This window comes from Narcine bancroftii, chromosome 4, assembly GCF_036971445.1.
Source record: "Narcine bancroftii isolate sNarBan1 chromosome 4, sNarBan1.hap1, whole genome shotgun sequence".
Taxonomy (NCBI): Eukaryota; Metazoa; Chordata; class Chondrichthyes; order Torpediniformes; family Narcinidae; genus Narcine; species Narcine bancroftii.
The window spans coordinates 206,383,827-206,402,126 of record NC_091472.1 but is presented as its reverse complement, the minus strand read 5'-3'; the positions used below and the strand labels follow the sequence as shown (position 1 = coordinate 206,402,126).

The window sequence follows — 18,300 nt, the reverse complement described above, 5'->3', positions numbered from 1 at the left end:
GCTCCACTACTGAAATGTATCTTAATTTTGTTTCCTTATGGGGTTCATTTCAAAATTTGTAAGGTTAGTTAACTTTTGATATTTTTTACCTAATTGATCACTTTCCCTTTTTTGTTATTAGGTATTGAACAGTTTATGTTTAGCCAGTCGCCTCCGAAGGGAGGGGGTTGACAATTAGTATGGTGGGTTTTTTTCTTTACAATGTATCATAGGTCTTAACACCATTTTTATTATTATGTGATTTGTACAAGGACTGCCTAAAGAAATCTCTTGGTGCCTGCCACATTGACCACCGCCAGTGGGCTGATAACGCCTCAAACCGTGCATCTTGGCGCCTCACAGTTTGGCGGGCAGCAGCCTCCTTTGAAGAAGACCGCAGAGCCCACCTCACTGACAAAAGGCAAAGGAGGAAAAACCCAACACCCAACCCCAACCAACCAATTTTCCCTTGCAACCGCTGCAATCGTGTCTGCCTGTCCCGCATCGGACTGGTCAGCCACAAACGAGCCTGCAGCTGACGTGGACTTTTTTACCCCCTCCATAAATCTTCGTCCGCGAAGCCAAGCCAAAGAAGATTATTAAGTACTTATGTAACATTTACTTGATGAAACCAATAATATTGAAAAAGATCTTTTGGATCTCAACTAAAACACTCCTGTGAATTTGGAGCTATGTCTTCTAGCTCTTTAGCACTGGTTTTATCTACCAGTGGAAACAACTTTCCTGTCTTGATCTTATCTATCTCTTTCATAATTTTATATGTTTTGTAAGATCCCCTCTCAGACTTCAGAATTCCAGTGAATGCAGTCCCAAACTCCCTCGAATAGAGTCCCAGTGTTTGCTGGTGACTGGATCAGAATGCTTCAGAAGTTCACTGTGGATACTGATCACCAATCTGAATACTTTTGTTTTAGGAGCACCAGCCTTATCTCTTGAGTATCTCAGAGCTCAAGGAGAAAACCCGCACAGACATGGGGTGAATGTACAAACTCCTCACACACACTGTGGGATTTGAACCTTGGTCCGGTCCCAATTGCTGACGCTATAAAGGCGTTGCGCTAACCACTATATCAACTGTGCCACCCTATATCTTTTCAAACCTCTGACAAAAGAGGGAATATTCAACTGAATAACTCTGATTATCCAATATTGGATTCTCCGAAATCCCCAGTTAAATGAGAATATCCATAATCTTCATTTATCCAAATTTACTACCGGGGACCCTGGGCTCCCAGCAGTGGCAGCAGCGGACTTCAGGCTCCCGACGGCAGCAGCAGTGGACCTTGGGCTCCCGGCAGCGGCAGCAGTGGACCACGGGCTCCAGGCAGTGGCAGAAGTGGACCTCGGGCTCCAGGCAGCAGCAGCAGTGGACCTCGGGCTCCCAGCAGCGGACTCGGGCTCCAGGCACCAGCAGCGGGGGATTCTGGGCTCCGGCAGCAGCAGACCTCAGGCTCGCGGTGGCAGCGGGGACCCCAAGCTCCCAGGCAGTAGCGGAGCCTTGGTAGGGAGGTGTCGGTGATTGGTGGGTGGCCAGCATTTTTTTTGTTAATGCTTAAAAAGCCTTCCCTTGTTGTTTGTTGCTGTTTAAACATTGTTAGAAGTGCCTTGCTGATGCTACTGGGGGTTTTTTAAAAATTCTCCAAAAACCCATTTATCCAACATAGGCCCAATCCCAACCATTTCGGATAATCACAGAGTTGTACTGTATTTCCCAATGTATGAAGTTGCATAAATAGAAAAATGGCCCAAAAATAGATCATAAATTACATGACACAATAAATGACAAAGGAAAGTGAGGCATTGGAAATGACTGGGAGAAGGCTGGATCATGGCAGAGATGAAGCCAGTTCAACAGGTAGTTACACCACTACATGTTGGGACATTACTCACTCCCTCAGTCACTCCCTCAGTTGCAGACTGGCTGCAACTGGTTACTAACCTGTATTGGTGACACAGCAGCAGCTGGAGGGGTTTTCAGAGGGCTTGGGCTGAGAGGGCTTCGTGGAATGGTAGCTGCACTTGTGTTGGGGACAACTAGAAAACAAAACGGTTAATCTTAGCTCAGAATGCAATGTCGCAGTCAGTTCTGATACATTATTTGACTCAAGTGGTGCCTCATAAACTAATCAATATCTAGTACTTTTTTTTTGCACTAACAGCTTATCAACTGTGAATATTTTTCATTTACCATTTATTGAATTGCTGTTTATTGAGACACAGTAAAATGTTTGATTTTGCATGCTATCCAGGCATCACAGAAGGCAGCTTTAGTGAGGTGGTCATATCTAAGGTGCAGAAGCAGGTAGCTAGGTGACTACCAAGAGAAGTGGAGAAGGGAAGCAAAGAGTTCAGGATTCCTTTGAGGCCACTATCCTCAGAGAGCACCTACCACTGTTGAGGGGGACAAATGTTCAGAGAGCAGCCATAGCAAGCTCAGCAGGGAAGGGTGGATACAAGGAGGGCTATAGTGATGGGAGACGCAATAGTTAGGGAACAGACAGGTGATTTAGTGGCCTCAAATGAGAATCCAGGATGTTGAGTTGTCTCCTGTGTTTCAAAGGCAGGATGTCTCTGAGCAGTTGAAGGACATTTTCAAGATGAAGGGTGAACAGCCAGAGGTAATTGTACACATAGATACCAACACCATATATAGAACAAATGAATGAGGTTCTGCAGAGTGAATACAGGGAGATAAGCAGAAGGTGACAAAAGGTTGTAACCTCTGGATATCAAGTGGTACCAATATCATGGCAGAACCATTTGCTGGTGCCACTCAGGAGGCTTCAATATATTAGTGTGGGAGATAAGAAGGTTGAATTAAATGTAGATATTAGAACAAGCAAGTTCAGTCTGCAGGTCAGGCAGGAGTGGTGGACTAATCTGCATCCATTTTAATGCAAGAAGTCTAACAGGTGAGGCAGGTGAGCTCAGGGTACCAGGGACTAGGTTATAAATGCTTTCCAGAAACATGGCTCAGGGATGGGTCACACTGGCAGCTCAATGTTCCGGAGTACAAATGCTTTTGTCAAGATGGAGGAAGGAAGGGGAGATGCATTTCAATACTGAACAAAATCCAGGAAGTACTTCAATGATATTCTTGAGAGATCATTCATTGAGGCTATATGGTTTGGACTGAGGAATACAAAGGGGGCGGGGGGGGGGGGGGGGGGGAGGTGTGATCAGTTTGATGGGATTGTACTTTAGGCCCCCAATTCACCTCAGAGGGAATGGGAGGAGCAGATATGCAGAGAGATAGCAGATAGGTGTGAGAATAATAGGGATGAGTTCCCTATGAGATTGCCACAGTGTTGAGGGATGAGATGGAGCAGTATCTAATTGCATTCAGAAAAGTTTTCACAAGCAATAATGCAGATTGCCTACTGGAGAGAGAGCTACACTCGACCTCCTCTTGGCTATCGAGGGAGGGCAAGTGGCTGAAATGTCAATGGGGAAACATTTGGACACCATTGATCATAAATGTGTTTGTGTAAAATAGTCATGGGAAAAGATAGGACTGATCCACAAGTTAATCTAAATTTGGCCAAGGCTAATTTTGGAGTCATTAGAAAGGAATATACAAAGAGTGATTGGGAATGGCTGTTTGCATGTAAAGCAGGAAAGTTTTAAAAATAAGATAGGGAAAGTTCAGGGTCAGCTTGTTGCTGTTAGAGTGAAGGGAAAGACTGACAGGAGTAGGGAACCCTGGAATATGAGGGATATTGAGGTTCTGGTCAGGAAAATGAAGAAGGCATATGTCAGAAAGGGTAGTTGGAATCAAGCAAATCCCTTGAGGTGTGAATATAAGATATGTAGGAGAACCCTTTAGAGGAAAATTAGGAGGGCAAATAAAGTAAAGGAGAATGCTAAAAGCTTCTCTCTGTGTATTAAGAGCAAAAGGAGGTAATCAGGGAGAGAGAAGGTTCCTTAAGGACTAATGTGGTCATTTATGGCTAGGACTCTAACATCAGTAGTGGCAGTTACTAGGGGGGATTCTGAGATGATATGAAAGTAAGTGGAGGAGCAGGAAGGGTAGAGGAAACACGGAGGCTACAGAAGGACAGATTAGGGTGGCACAGTTGATTTAACAGTAAGCACAATGGCTTTACAGCACCAGCGATCGGGACTGGGGTTCGAATGTCTGTAAGGAGTTTGTACATTCTCCCCAAGTCTGCGTGGGTTTTCCCCAGGGGCTCCGGTTTCCTCCCACCAGTCGTAACAAACCGGGGGAATAGGTTAATTTGGTGTAAATTGGGCGGCACAGATTCATGGGCTGAAATGGCATGTTACCCTGCTGTATGTCTAAATTTTTTTAAAATTTAAATTTAAAAAAAGAACAGGCAGACAAGTGGCAAATGAATGATAATGTCAGAAAGTGTACGGTCATACACTTTGGCAGGAAAAATAAACAGGCAGACTATTTTTTTAAATGGGGAGGAAATTGAAAATACCTAAGTGCAAAGGGACTCAAGAGTCCTTGTGCAGGATAGTCTGAAGGTAAACTTGCAGGTTGAAATGGTGGTGAAGGAGGCAAATGCGAAGCTGCCATTCATTTCAAGAGGAATAAAATATAAAGTGGTGAGACCTCTCCTAGAGTATTGTGAGCAATTTTGGGCTCCACATTTCAGAAAGGATGTGCTGACGTGGGAGAAGGTTCAAAGGAAGATCACGAGGATGGTTCCAGGAATGAAATGGTAATCGTGACGAGCATTTTACAACTCTTGGCATGCATTCATTGGAATTTAGGAGAATGAGGGGGTGAATCTCATTAAAATATCTTGAATGTTGAAGGCATGGACAGAGTGTATGTAAAAAGGTTGTTTCCCACGGGGGGAGAGCCTAAGACATTAAGGTTGAAGGGTTTCCACTTAGAGCTGAAATACATAGGAATTTCTTCAGCTGAGCATGGTAAATCTATGGAATTTGTTGCCATAGGCGGTTATGGAGGCCAAGTCATTGGGTGTATTTAAAACAGAGTTTGATAGGTTCTTGATTAGCCAGGGCATCACAGGTTAAAGGCCAGGGAGTGGGGAAAATGGATCAGCTCATGGGGCAGACACGATGGGCTGAATAACCTATTTCTGGTTTTCATTTGGATAGGCAAGGAGTGATGTGCCTTCGTGCGTGGGAAAAAGTGTGTCTTGGATTTAATTGAATATTTTGACCAAGAGGATTGATGAGGGCAAGGTGGTAGATGTTGTCTGCATGGACTTTGGCAAAACCTTAGACAAGGTACAGGGTAGCAATGGACAAAAGGTTGGAGGTACTCAGCATCTATGGAAGGCTAAAGATAGTCCACATTTCAGGCCGAAATCCTTCACCAATAATTCTTGATGAACGGTTATGGGCCGAAATGTCGACAATCTATTGCCTTCCTTTGAGTCGAACATGATGTCCAAATCAAACTGAAACTCTGCTGCTTGTACATAATAAATATTCTTCCATTCCCTTCATCTTCATTCCTATGTAGGAGTCTCTGAAATACCATTATTATATCTGCTTCTACAACCACTCCTGCAGCCCATTGCAGGCACCTCCCTCTCTGGGTGAAATGTTTGCCCCTCACATCTCCCCAATCCATGCTCTGTTCATCTGCCTTACCCACAAACCTCCTCATTCAGCCTCTTGTGACCATTCACTTGTCCTTTCCTGACCTTCCTTTCAGGGTTGTTTGCCCTAGCATCTGCCACCCCCTCTTCCCCTCCACAGGCTGCCTTGCTGCTCAGGTTCCAACTCATGCCACTCCAGTTTAAACCCTCCTGAATACAGATGTAGGCATAGATGATGGGTCAGTTTTTTCCCCCATGGTAGGAATGTCCAATACTGGAGGAAAGTGATTTAAATGAGGGGAAAGATTTAATGAGGGGTAGGTTTATCACTCAGAGGGTGGTGGTTACATGGAACGAGCTGCCAGAGGAAGTGGTAAAGGTGGATACTATTACAATGTTTGGAAGATATTTAGACAGGTTAATGGTGGGCCAAACAAAGGCTAACTCGGGTATGGACAAGATGAGCTGAACGGTCTGTTTTCTTGCTGTAAAACTAACTGCATAAATGTTCAGACACATCCAAGGACTGGGGTCTCAAAAAAATGAAAGTTACCCATTTTTCATAGGTTGCAGCCTTCACTCAAATTGTGAAACTGGCTGAAAACACCTTTAATTATGTGGTAGAATGGAGGTGATGCTGTTTCATAAGGTCCTCAAATCAAGCAGTGGAAAGTAGCTTGTTACGGTTACAAGGTCTCCAATTAAAATGATGCAGCCTCTTGTGCTTTGCAGTAATGAAACCAGAGTTGCATAAACAGGTGTCAGAGTTGTGCTAACTATTTCAAAGGAGAAATACAGTTTTATATTAAACCTCAGCTACCTGGAATCACATCTGGATGAACCTATTTAATATACATAATAAACATTTAAAAATATTAAGTTAAATACAAGTGGAAGATTATTACCTTGAGAAGCACTGTCGAAGGATTTAATTAGTGTTTTGACTGTTGGGGATGGTTCGGAGGATGTGGATGATCTGCGACTCAGACCCATTCCTTGTCTTAAAGCAGCAAGGTCTCGTTCTACAGCATTCATGTAATTGTACATACGCCCCCTCTCTTCATCTTGCCTAAAGATCATATTTAATGATATCATTAAGTACACAAAACATCTTGTAACCTATCAAACAGACATTTAACAATTATGTTAGCATTGTTCTGATACAAAAACTGGAAATAAATTCTGCTGATGGGAGAACTCATGCATTAAAGACCACATGTAGTGAGTTGGGGGATCAGTTGATGTATCGAGATGCAGCTTTCAGTAACTTTCCACAATGTGTGGTTTCTCAGCAATAGTTCAGTTTTACACCAAGGACATTGTGATGCAGGAATTCAGTGGACATTCAAAACCATAAGACTCCATTTAGAAAACAAAACAATTAAGATTCACTTTATTATAACCTAATCCAACCTTCTTTTTCACCTTATATTTCCACCTCTCCAGAATCTTTCTAATTACTCTTGAACTAACTTACTGTCCACATTTCTCACAGCTCCATGCCAATAGCTTGTGAAATTATGTAATTGTTTCCTCGTCCAATACTCCTCATATTTTAATATGCAAATAATATGATATCTTGTGCTTTTGATTCAGAGATCCATTTCCCAGGATCAATTTTATAATTTCTTCTCAACACCTTGAAAACTTTATAGAACACTTTGACACTTTAACCTAGCAATTTTTAAAATTTTTGGCAGTGAGCAGCTTTCCTTCAGCTACTTTTGCCGATACTCCAACAAACATTCACAAGAAAGAACTGTAGTTTGCAAAGCTGGCTTCCCAATATAAAACATCTCATTCATTCACTATAACTCCTTGCTGGCCTTCTGACTAATTTTTCACCTGATGCTGCAAAGCACAAGGTACAACACTCTGTAGTTCATTCCTGGCCACTGTAATTACTATTGAATGGCTTAAGTTTGGATGTCCTTGAAAAATAGGATGCAATAGATCAGTTGGGATTTCTTCCAACTGATCTTCCCTGAAGTGTTTCTTCTGATCATTAATTCTATTAACTGTTTGTATTAAATACATTGGCAAAGACACAACCCCATGCAGGTCACTGGTGATAATTAACTTAGGTAGAACTGTTACCATCAGGAAGGTACAGGAGGCTGAAGACGAATTCCAAACTGTACAAATCCACCATGAGATTTTTTGAATGGACAATGAACCACAGACATGACCTCACTTTTTTCTCTGCTTTTGCACTAATTTATTTTTTTTTAAATGGTGCATTTACGGAAATGTAATTTATCGCAACTTTTGCACCTCTAATGCACAATAATGCTGCCGCAAAACAATGATTTAGGTGACACATGCATAACAATAAATTCTGATTCTGATTCCGCAATACAATGCAATAGATTTTGATTTGGTCTATATGACAATATTTTAAAAGCTTACTCAAGATTTTTTTTAGTATCATTAACAAGAGATGTTTTCTGTTCCACTTTTGGATCTTTTCAGCAGAATTAAGTTTATCTACATACTGACAATGAATCGTTAAATTGAATCTCTGTGCCCAGATGCAAGTCTGTCAACAATTGCTTGTAATAATCCTTGCTCTCAATTCTGATGGCAAATTTCAAATCAACAACTAATCAAAGTAGATGCATTTGTGGAATTTACCCAAATCCTCAGGACTCGGGCAGGTCCCAGAAGATTGGAAGACAGTGAATAAAACTCCACTGTTCAAAAAAGTGTATAAACAAAAGACAGGTAATTATAGGCCAGTTAACATAATATCTGTAATTGGGAAAATACTTAGAGCTGTCATTGTAGAAATAGTGAGAGATCTGGATGGAAAGTGTTCCATCAGGCAGACACAGGATGAATTCATATTTTCAGTTGAACAAGAAAGTCTGTGACTGTAGCTTAATACATAAAAGTGCTGTAGAAACTCAGCAATTCCCCAGCATTCTTTATGGTAAAGATTCATAACCAACATGGACAAGCATGTCAGCATGGGAGTGGGGCACAGAATTGAAATAGTTTGCCACTGAGAGATCCCTGCTATTGCACTGAAGGTGCTCAATGAAGCGATCACCCAGTCTGCATCTATTCTGTAGAGGAGGCCACAACGGGAGCACCATATGTAGTAGATGACCCCTTCAGATTCACAAGTGAAGTGTTGCTTCACTTGGAAAAACTGTTTGGGGTCCAGAATGGTGGTGAGGGAGGAGGTGTGGGCCCAGGTCTACCATTTCCTGCAGTCATGGGTAAGTACCAAGGGCTCGATTCGTGGGAAGATGAGTAAATGAGAGAGTCATGAAGTATAAAGGTTAAAACCTTGTGTTTTCTGCAGTCCCTGGAGAGAGGAGAGATGGGAGGAGTGGGGAAGATGTGCCTGGCGGTGGAATCACGTTGTAGGTGACGGAAATTGTGGGGTTAATATGTTGGAGACTGCTGGTTGATAGATGAGGTCGAGGTCAAGGGCAATTCTATCCTTGTTGTGCTAGGGGCAAAAGGAGCCAAGGCAGATGTGTCAGAAATGGAGGAGATGTGGGTAAGGGCTGAGTTGATGGTGGTAGAGGGGAAGCCACATTTTTTGAAGAAGGACATCCCGGATGATCTGGAATAGAAAACCTCATTCTGGAAGCAGATACGATAGAGATGGAGGATTTGAGAGAAAGGACAGGATGTTAAGTAATGTAGTCAAAGTAATTCTTGGAGTTGGTGGATTTGTAGAAAATATCTGTTGAGAATTTGTCTCCAAGATGGATACAAAGGATTGAGGAAAGGGAGCGTGTTGCCAGAGATGGATCAAGTGAATTTGAGGTCAGGTTAATGCTAGCAGCGAAGTGGATAAAGTTGTCACGCTCATCATGGGTGCATGAGACAGCACCAATGTAGTGGTTGATGTAGTGGAGGAAAAGTTGAGGAGATTTGCCTGTGTTGGCTTGCAGCATGGATTGCCCCACATAGTCAACAAAAAGGCAGGCACAGCTGGTCACCATATGGGTACTCACAGCTACCACTTTGACTTAGAGACAAAGGTTGTCTAGCCTGGGACCTTATTCATTGGAGCTTAGAAGGACGAGGGGGGATCTTATAGAGACATACAAAATTATGAAAGCAATATATAACGTTGAAGCAGGGATTTTGTTTCCACTGGCAAGTGAAAGTGGAACTTGGGTCATAGCCTCAAGGTTCAGGGGAGCAGATGTAAGAAAGAGATGAGGAGGAACTGCTTTTCCCCGAGAGTAATTTGTGGAACTCGCTGCTCAAGGAAACAGTAGAGGCTTCCAAAATGAATATATTTAAGACACAGGTACAAAAGATTTCTGCATAGTAGGAGAATTACGGGTTATGGGGAAATGGCACATGGATGGAGTAACTCCATGGTCTGGTATAGGGGCAGAAAGCCTTGGAAAAGGTAGTGGACATAGCCCAATACATCACAGACAAATCGAGAAAATCTAGGTGGAACGGTGCTGTGGGAGAGAAGCGGCAATCATCAAGGATCCACACCACCCAGCAAACACTCTGTTCTCGCTGCTGCCATCAGGAAAGAGGTATCGGTGCCACAAGACTCGCACCACCAGGTTCAGGAACAGCTGCTATCCCTCCTCTATCAGACCCCTCAATAACACTCATTTAAGAACTCTTACTGAATGTTACTGAATTTTTAAAAAAAATCTGAATCTAAACTTTGGCTTCTTCTTGTAGCCTTAGTTTTTAAAGCAGGATCTTGATACCAGGGATTCTGCCATGGTGGTGTCACTAGTTGGAGATGGCCTGTTATATGTGTGGCATGTATGTTGTCACTCATCTGCATATGCCTGAATGTAGCCAAGATCTTCCTGCACTGGCACAGAGGCCTCATCTGCTGGATTGCTTAGAATGGAACTCAACATGATACAATCAGTGAATGTCCCTGCTTGTGAGCTGAAGATAAAAGAAGGGACATTGAAGAATGGCTGCTGGGTGACGATGCTGTCTTGGTTTGGGTTAAGATGACTGTTGAATGTGAGGGTGAAAAAAAATGTGGCCTCCTCTACAGAACAGATGCAGGCTGAAGGCCTGTTTCTGTTCAGTCTGACTTCAACAACCACGTTCAGGCATTGTAGGGGTTTCCTCTGAAATGACCAGCTCATTCATGCCATACATATTCAGCACCATGAGTTCCACAGTTATTCTCTGTAATTCAGCAATTTGCTCCAGTCTGGTCCATGAGTGGAAGAACACTTGTGATGAAAAATTGTATTGAAGATGACAGAAACCATTCATCTGGCATCAGATTGCTGAAACGTAATAGATTGAATTGTTGGAACATCTTTGTCCAATTTTTCACACTGCAGGGATATATCAGCTTGTACTTGTAGTGGATCAACTTGGCAAGAAAAACAATTGATTCTGGAGCACGTCAGAAGCACTTCGCTGAGATGTTGTCTGGAGTTGAAACCATTGCTTTCTTCAGTGCTGTCGGCTATTTCTTGAACTGTGTAGCTGAACTGTTGAACAATACAGCAAAGAAACAAGCCATTTGGCCCATCAAGTCCATGCCAAACTACTGTACTGCCTCCTCCCATCAACCTGCACCCAGACTATATCCTGACATCCATGTACCTATCCAAATTTATCTTAAACAATGAAATCAAACTTACATTCACCATTTCAACTGACTGCTTTGTTCCACTCTCTCACCACCTTCTGAGTGAAGAAGTTCCCTCTAATGTTGCTCTTAAACATTTTATCTTTCACCCTCAAATCATGTCCTCTAGTTCTTGACTCACCCAACCTCAATGGGAAAAGCCTGCTTGTACTTACTCTATCTATACCCCTCATAATTTTATACAGCTCTATCTAAACTCTATCTAAACTTGAAGCATCAGAAAATAAGGAGTAAAGTCCTAACCTACTTTCTTTGGCTTGGCTTCGCGGATGAAGATTTATGGAGGGGTAAAGTCCACGTCAGTTACAGGCTCGTTTGTGGCTGACAAGTCCGATGCGGGACAGGCAGACACGGTTGCAGCGGAAAATTGGTTGGTTGGGGTTGGGTGTTGGGTTTTTCCTCCTTTGTCTTTTGTCAGTGAGGTGGGCTCTGCGGTCTTCTTCAAAGGAGGTTGCTGCCTGCTGAACTGTGAGGCGCCAAGATGCATGGTTTGAGGCGATATCAGCCCACTGGCGGTGGTCAATGTGGCAGGCACCAAGAGATTTCTTTAGGCAGTCCTTGTACCTCTTCTTTGGTGCACCTCTGTCTTGGTGGCCAGTGGAGAGCTCGCCATATAATTCGATCTTGGGAAGGCGATGGTCCACCATTCTGGAGACGTGACCTACCCAGCGCAGTTTGATCTTCAGCAGCGTGGATTCGATGCCGTCAGCCTCTGCCATCTCGAGTACTTCGATGATGGAGATGAAGTCGCTCCAATGAATGTTGAGGATGGAGCGGAGACAACACTGGTGGAAGCGTTCTAGGAGCCGTAGGTGATGCCGGTAAAGGACCCGTGATTCGGAGCCGAACAGGAGTGTGGGTATGACAACGGCTCTGTATACGCTTATCTTTGTGAGGTTTTTCAGTTGGTTGTTTTTCCAGACTCTTTTGTGTAGTCTTCCAAAGGCACTATTGGCCTTGGCGAGTCTGTTGTCTATCTCGTTGTCGATCCTTGCATCCGATGAAATGGTGCAGCCGAGATAGGTAAACTGGTTGACCGTTTTGAGTTTTGTGTGCCCGATGGAGATGTGGGGGGGCTGGTAGTCATGGTGGGGAGCTGGCTGATGGAGGACCTCACTTTTCTTCAGGCTGACTTCCAGGCCAAACATTATGGCAATTTCCGCAAAACAGGACATCAAGCGCTGAAGAGCTGGCTCTGAACGGGCAACTAAAGCGGCATCGTCTGCAAAGAGTAGTTCACGGACAAGTTGCTCTTGTGTCTTGGTGTGAGCTTGCAGGCACCTCAGATTGAAGAGACTGCCATCCGTGCGGTACCGGATGTAAACAGCATCTTCATTGTTGAGGTCTTTCATGGCTTGGTTCAGCATCATGCTGAAGAAGATTGAAAAGAGGGTTGGTGCGAAAGCGCAGCCTTGCTTTACGCCATTGTTAATGGAGAAGGGTTCAGAGAGCTCATTGCTGTATCTGACCTGACTTTGTTGGTTTTCGTGCAGTTAGATAACCATGTTGAGGAACTTTGGGGGGCATCCGAGGCGCTCTAGAATTTACCAAAGCCCTTTCCGACTCATGGTGTCTTTCCCTATACTCAGCTCTTCCAGTCATCCTTTTTCAATCTTATTGATATCCTTCCCTTAGGAAGGAACTGCACACACTATTGCAAATTTGGCCTCACCAATGTCATATACAATTTCACATAACATTCCAACTTCTGTACTCAGTACTTTGATTTATGAAGGCGAATGTGCCAAAAGCTTTCTTTTCTACTCTAACTACTTGTGATGTCACTTGTATCTGTATTCCTGCACTCCTCAGTGCCCTACTGTTTACTGTACAAGTCCTACCCTGGTTCGTACTCCTAAAGTGCAATACCTCACACTTGGAAGCATTAAATTCCATTTACAGAAAAAGTCCAAAAATCCGGATGCCAGAAATCCGGGCTACGCGAGAATCTGGACTCTCAAACTTTATAAATTTGTGTGTGTGTCTGCATGTGTAAGCACCACAGATGCACAGCAGCAAAAGCGACCAAGCTTAATGCAGGTAATCTTATCACAAAGAAATGCATTTGTATACTGTATTTTCTTTTTAAAATTTCATTTTTAAACGTAATTAGCAGTGAAAACATTTTATGTTTATATTTTTGTCAAGTGTTGACTTTATTTTCTTTAAATTTTAAACTTAAATTAAATTAAAACTGCTTTTTTTGATAAACATGCTACATTTAATATTGAATGAACTATCAAAATGTACTTGTCCATCTCTTTTTTATCTCTTCTTAAATTTGAAATTTAAAAGTACTGCCCTAGAATCCAGAAAATCCAAGCAGACCCGATCCCTGAGCAGTCTGGATTTTGGGACTTTTACTGTACCATTTTGCAGTCCATTTTTCCAGCTGTGCCATATTCTGCTGCATGCTTTGAAAGCCTCCTTGCTGTCCATTACACACCCGATCTTAGTGTCATCTACAAATTTGCTGATCAATTTAACACATTATCATCCATATCATTGATATAAATGACAAACAACAATGGACCCAGCACTGAACCCTGAGGTACACCACTAGTCACAGGCCTCCAGTTACAGAGGCAATTATCTACTTTCACTCTCTGGCTTCTCTTGCAAAACCAATTCAATTTACTACCTCATCCAGAATAGTGAGTGATTGAACCTTCTTGGCCAAACTTCCATGTGGGATCTTGTCAAATGCTTTTCTAAAGGCCATGTAGACTGCCTTTCCTTCATCAACTTTCCTGATAAATTCCTTGAAACATAACAAGATATTTTAGACATGACCTACCATGCTCAAACCCATATTGGCTATCCCCAATCAGACCCTGTCCATCCAAATTTCTGTATAGCCGGACTACCTTTCAATAACCTTCGCACTACTGATGTCAGGCTCACTGGCCTCTTTCTTAAATGATAGAACAACATTAGCTATCTTCTAATCTTCCAGCACCTCACCTGTGCCACAGGACATTTTAAATATCTTTGCTAGGCCCTCTGCCATTTCTATACTTGTCCAAGGGAATAACTCGTCAGACCCTGGGGATGTATCCACCCTTTCAGCCATCATCTCCTCTATAATCTATCTTATGATTCCTTTGCCTCACTTCTTTCCACTGTGTTTCACCTTCTGAGTAAATGCAGACACAAAACATCCATGAGATCTCCCCCATCTCTTTGGCTCCATGCAGTGATGACCACTCTGATCATCAAGAGACCAAGTTTATGCCTTGTTCTCCTTTTATTCAATGTATCTGTGGAAGCCCTTGGTACTTTCCCTCACCATGTCTGCCAGAACAACCTTATGCCTTCTCCTAGCCCTCCTTATTAAGTGTTTTCTTGTACTTCTTATGTTCTTCAAGAACATCATTTGTTCCTTGCTGCCTATACCTGCTGTGCACCTCCTTTTTCTTCTTAACAAGGGCCTTAAAATCTCTCCAACCAGGTTCCCTCTACTTGTTAGACTTCTGATAGGTTGCTTCTGAAGGCCTCCCACTTACCAAACACATTGTTGCCAGAAAACAGCCTCTCCCAACCTTTCTGAAACTACCAAAATATGCCTTTCTCCAAATCAGAATCTCAGCCCGAGGACCAGACCCGTCCTTTCCATAATTACCTTAAAACTAATAGCATTATGATGACTGGATCTAAAGTTTTCTCTTACACACATTTTCCGTTACCCGGAATGACTCATTCCCCAGTAGGAGATCCAGTATTGCACTCTTTCTATTTGGGTACTCTAGATATTGATTTGGGAAACTTTCCTGAACATATTTGACAAACTTTAACCCATCCAGCCTTTTTACAGTATGGGAGACCAAGTCAGTATGTGGAAAGTTAAAATCACCTACTGTTTCTTGCAACTATCTGCTCTCTCGACAAATTTGCACCTCCAATTCCTGCTGACTATAACATAATCCCATTGGTGTGGTCATCCCTATCTCATTCTTCAGTTCCTCCAATCAGCCCTGTCTGAGTCCTGCCGCAATGTTTTACCTGTCTAGCAACACTACCCCTCCTTCTCTATCACAGCTAAAACAATAGAATCCTGGAACATTGAGGTGTCCATCCTGCCACTCCAGCAACCAAGTCACAGGAATGACCACAGTGTCACAACTCTGGTTGCCTCATTACAGGAAGGATGTGGAAGCTTTGGAGAGGGTGCAGAGGAGATTTTTACCTGGATGGGAGAACGTGTCTTATGAGGCAAGGTTAACAACAAGGCTTTTCTCTTTGGAGTGAAGAAAGATGGGATGTGACTTTATAGACACCTGCAAGATTATGAGAGGCAATTCCCTTTTCCCAGGAGTGACATGAGCAAAAGGTGAGGGGAGGGAAGTTTAGGGGAGATGTCAGGGCTAAGTTTTTTTTTAAACACAGAGAGTAGTGTGTGCCTGGAGTGCATTGCTAGAGGTAGTGATGGTGGAGACTGGTACAATACGAACATTTAAAAGACTCTTAGACAGGCATATGGACTGTAGGAAAATAGAGGGTTATGGGTGAGAGGTAGGGAAGGTTTAGACTGTTGAGTAGGTTTATATAGGTCAGCACAATGTCATTGGGTGAACTATGCTGTATTCTTCTATGTTTATGTGCTGATCCATCTGCCTTTCCCACAATTCTTGTACTAAAATAGACACAATTCAGAATATTATTCCCGCCATGCTCAACCTTTCTATTTCTATCTTTGCATGCAGACTGAACAACGTATTTTTCAACAACCACTGCACTTCTGCTCTGGCACTCTGGTTGCCATCCCCCTACAAATCTAGTTTAAACCCTCTGCAATGGCACAAACAAGCCTTCCTTCAAGGATATTGGTCCCCCTCCAATTCCAGTACAATCTGTCCTGCAGCCACAGGTCCCAATATCCCTCCAAATTTCCTCCAAAAATCAGAAGAGCTCCCTCCTGCACTAACTCGTTAAGCAGCACTATTCTCCTATTTCTGGCTTCATCGGCACAATCCTGAGATGACAACTCTGGAGGTCTGACCTTCACCTTAGCACATACCTCCCTGAACTCAGCACTCTTCCTACCCAAATCATTGGTACTGACATGGATCTCGACATCTGAGTGCTCACCCTCCCGCTTGAGAATGCCGTGTGCTTGTCCGAGATATCTCTGGCCCTGGCACATTGGAGGCAACATACCACCCAGGAGTCTAAATCTCGTCCATGGAACTTCTTATCGACTTCCCTAACTATTGAATCCCTATCACAACAGCTTGCTTTTTTTCCCCTTCTGAGCCGAAGGTTCAGTTCCAGAGACCTGACTGCTGAGGCTTTTCCCTGATAGGTCACCCGCCCCCGCCCCCGCCCCCGCCCCCCACCCCTCAACAATATCCTGTGCTTACTATTTAAACCATATTTTGATAGTCACCCACTTACCTGCCTCTTTGGTGTAACTGCCTCTCCATTACTCCTACCTATTGTTTTCTCTGCCTCCCAAATTAGTTCCAGTTACAGTTCTCTAACATGGTCTTTTAGGAGCTGCAGCCAGATGCAATTCTTGCAGGTGAAGTCATCAGTGGCTTCCCTGATTTTCCACATCAGACAAGAGGAACAGGCTGCTATCCCTACTGTTGACTGGCTTCTGTGATGGTCAAGCCATGTTTATCGTCATCTGACACACAGACAGATAAACAATGCATATGCAGGACAAGTACTTGTATATACAAATAAATAAATGTTGTTTCATGAATATGAGAGTCTCGGGTGGTTAGTGTGAGCAGTCCCTTTGGACATTCAGGATTCTCACTGCCTGGTGCTGCTAGCTCTGATCCTCCTGTACCTCTTCCCTGACAAGAGCAGCTTGAAAGATGCTGTGTGCAGGGTGGAAGGGATCCTCAATGATTTTGTGTGCTCTCTTCAGACAACAATCTCGGTAGATCACATCAATGTTGGGGTGATAGAGACTCCAGTGATCCTCTCTGCCACTCTTTTGGCCCTGTGGAATGACCTCCGATCCATTTCTCTGCAGCAACTGTACCACTCTGTGATGCATCCAGCCAGGAAGCTCTAGCTAGAGCCCTCTAGAAGAATGACATAATGGTGGCCGGTAGCCTTACCCGCTTAGTCTTCTCAACAAGTGTAGTTGCTATTGCATCTTCCTGACATGAGAAGATGTTGAATGTCCATGATAAGTCACTAGTCCAAGGAACCTGGTGCTCTCCACTACAGAACTGTGATGTGTAGTAGAAGGTGGCCATTCCTGGTCCTCCTGAAGTCCATGATCATCTCCTTTGCCTTCTCCATGATGAGACTCAGGTTGTTACTCTTGCATCATTTCATGAGAACTTTCTCCTCTTCTCTGTAGTGTGACTCATCGCTGTTGCCGATGAGGCCAACTACTGTTATGTCATCTACAAACCTGATGACACTGTTGGAGCTGGATCTGATCTGATGAAGTGAGGCTCTAACAAGGAAGCCAAGATTGATCTGCTCTGAACATTGTTGCATTCAACAAGGTGCTTCAGCCTTGCATTTTGCCCTCTCATAGTGAGCACTGACATAGTTGTGGACAGCAATGTTTCTGGAATGTCCTCCTCCTCCCATTAATGGTGTAAATGCCCCCAAAAACATGTGTAAGATTGTGAGTCTTGACCTGATCCAATGGTAGAGGGATTGCTCACCTCTGCACAACATTCAATTGCATCAAACTAAAAATGTTAAAGCACAAGGATAAAACTGGATGAAACACTCAGAGGTGATCTAATTGGGTTTGAGAGTGACAAACCTGCTCCTAGTTGAACTTGCAAAATCTTGAACAGTTAATGACTGCCATCCTAACTAACAAAATGACACTCGCACCCACAGAATAATACCACATATCTAATATCTCGCAAACATTCATTGTGGTTACTGGGTATGACCTGTCCCACTAGCAGAAGAACCATCATAGGAGGCATATGGACCATAGCTCAACAGCTTTAAATCAGAATCAAAATTTATTGTCATGAACCTGTCACAAAATTTGTTGTTTTGCTGCACCTTACAGTGCAAATATTACTATAAAATTTATATTTGAAAATAAATACATTAGTGGAAAAATAACAGAAAACGTGGTAGTGACTGTGGTTTGTCATCCATTCAAAAATCTAATGGCAGAGGGGAAGAAGCAGTCCATGC

The 18,300-nt window shown here is 43.2% G+C and overlaps 1 protein-coding gene across 6 annotated transcripts in view; it reads right to left on the bottom strand.

Moving 5' to 3' along the window:
- Positions 1-18,300, bottom strand: part of specc1la (sperm antigen with calponin homology and coiled-coil domains 1-like a) — a 278,924-nt gene that overhangs the window by 154,909 nt on the left and 105,715 nt on the right. For all 6 annotated transcript variants that reach the window (XM_069933747.1, XM_069933749.1, XM_069933750.1 and 3 more), the window contains 2 exons: positions 6,452-6,615; positions 1,940-2,034 (listed from right to left, as the gene is read on the bottom strand). In XM_069933747.1, the coding sequence (XP_069789848.1) occupies positions 1,940-2,034; positions 6,452-6,615 (259 nt within the window). The remainder of the gene's footprint in view (positions 1-1,939; positions 2,035-6,451; positions 6,616-18,300) is intronic.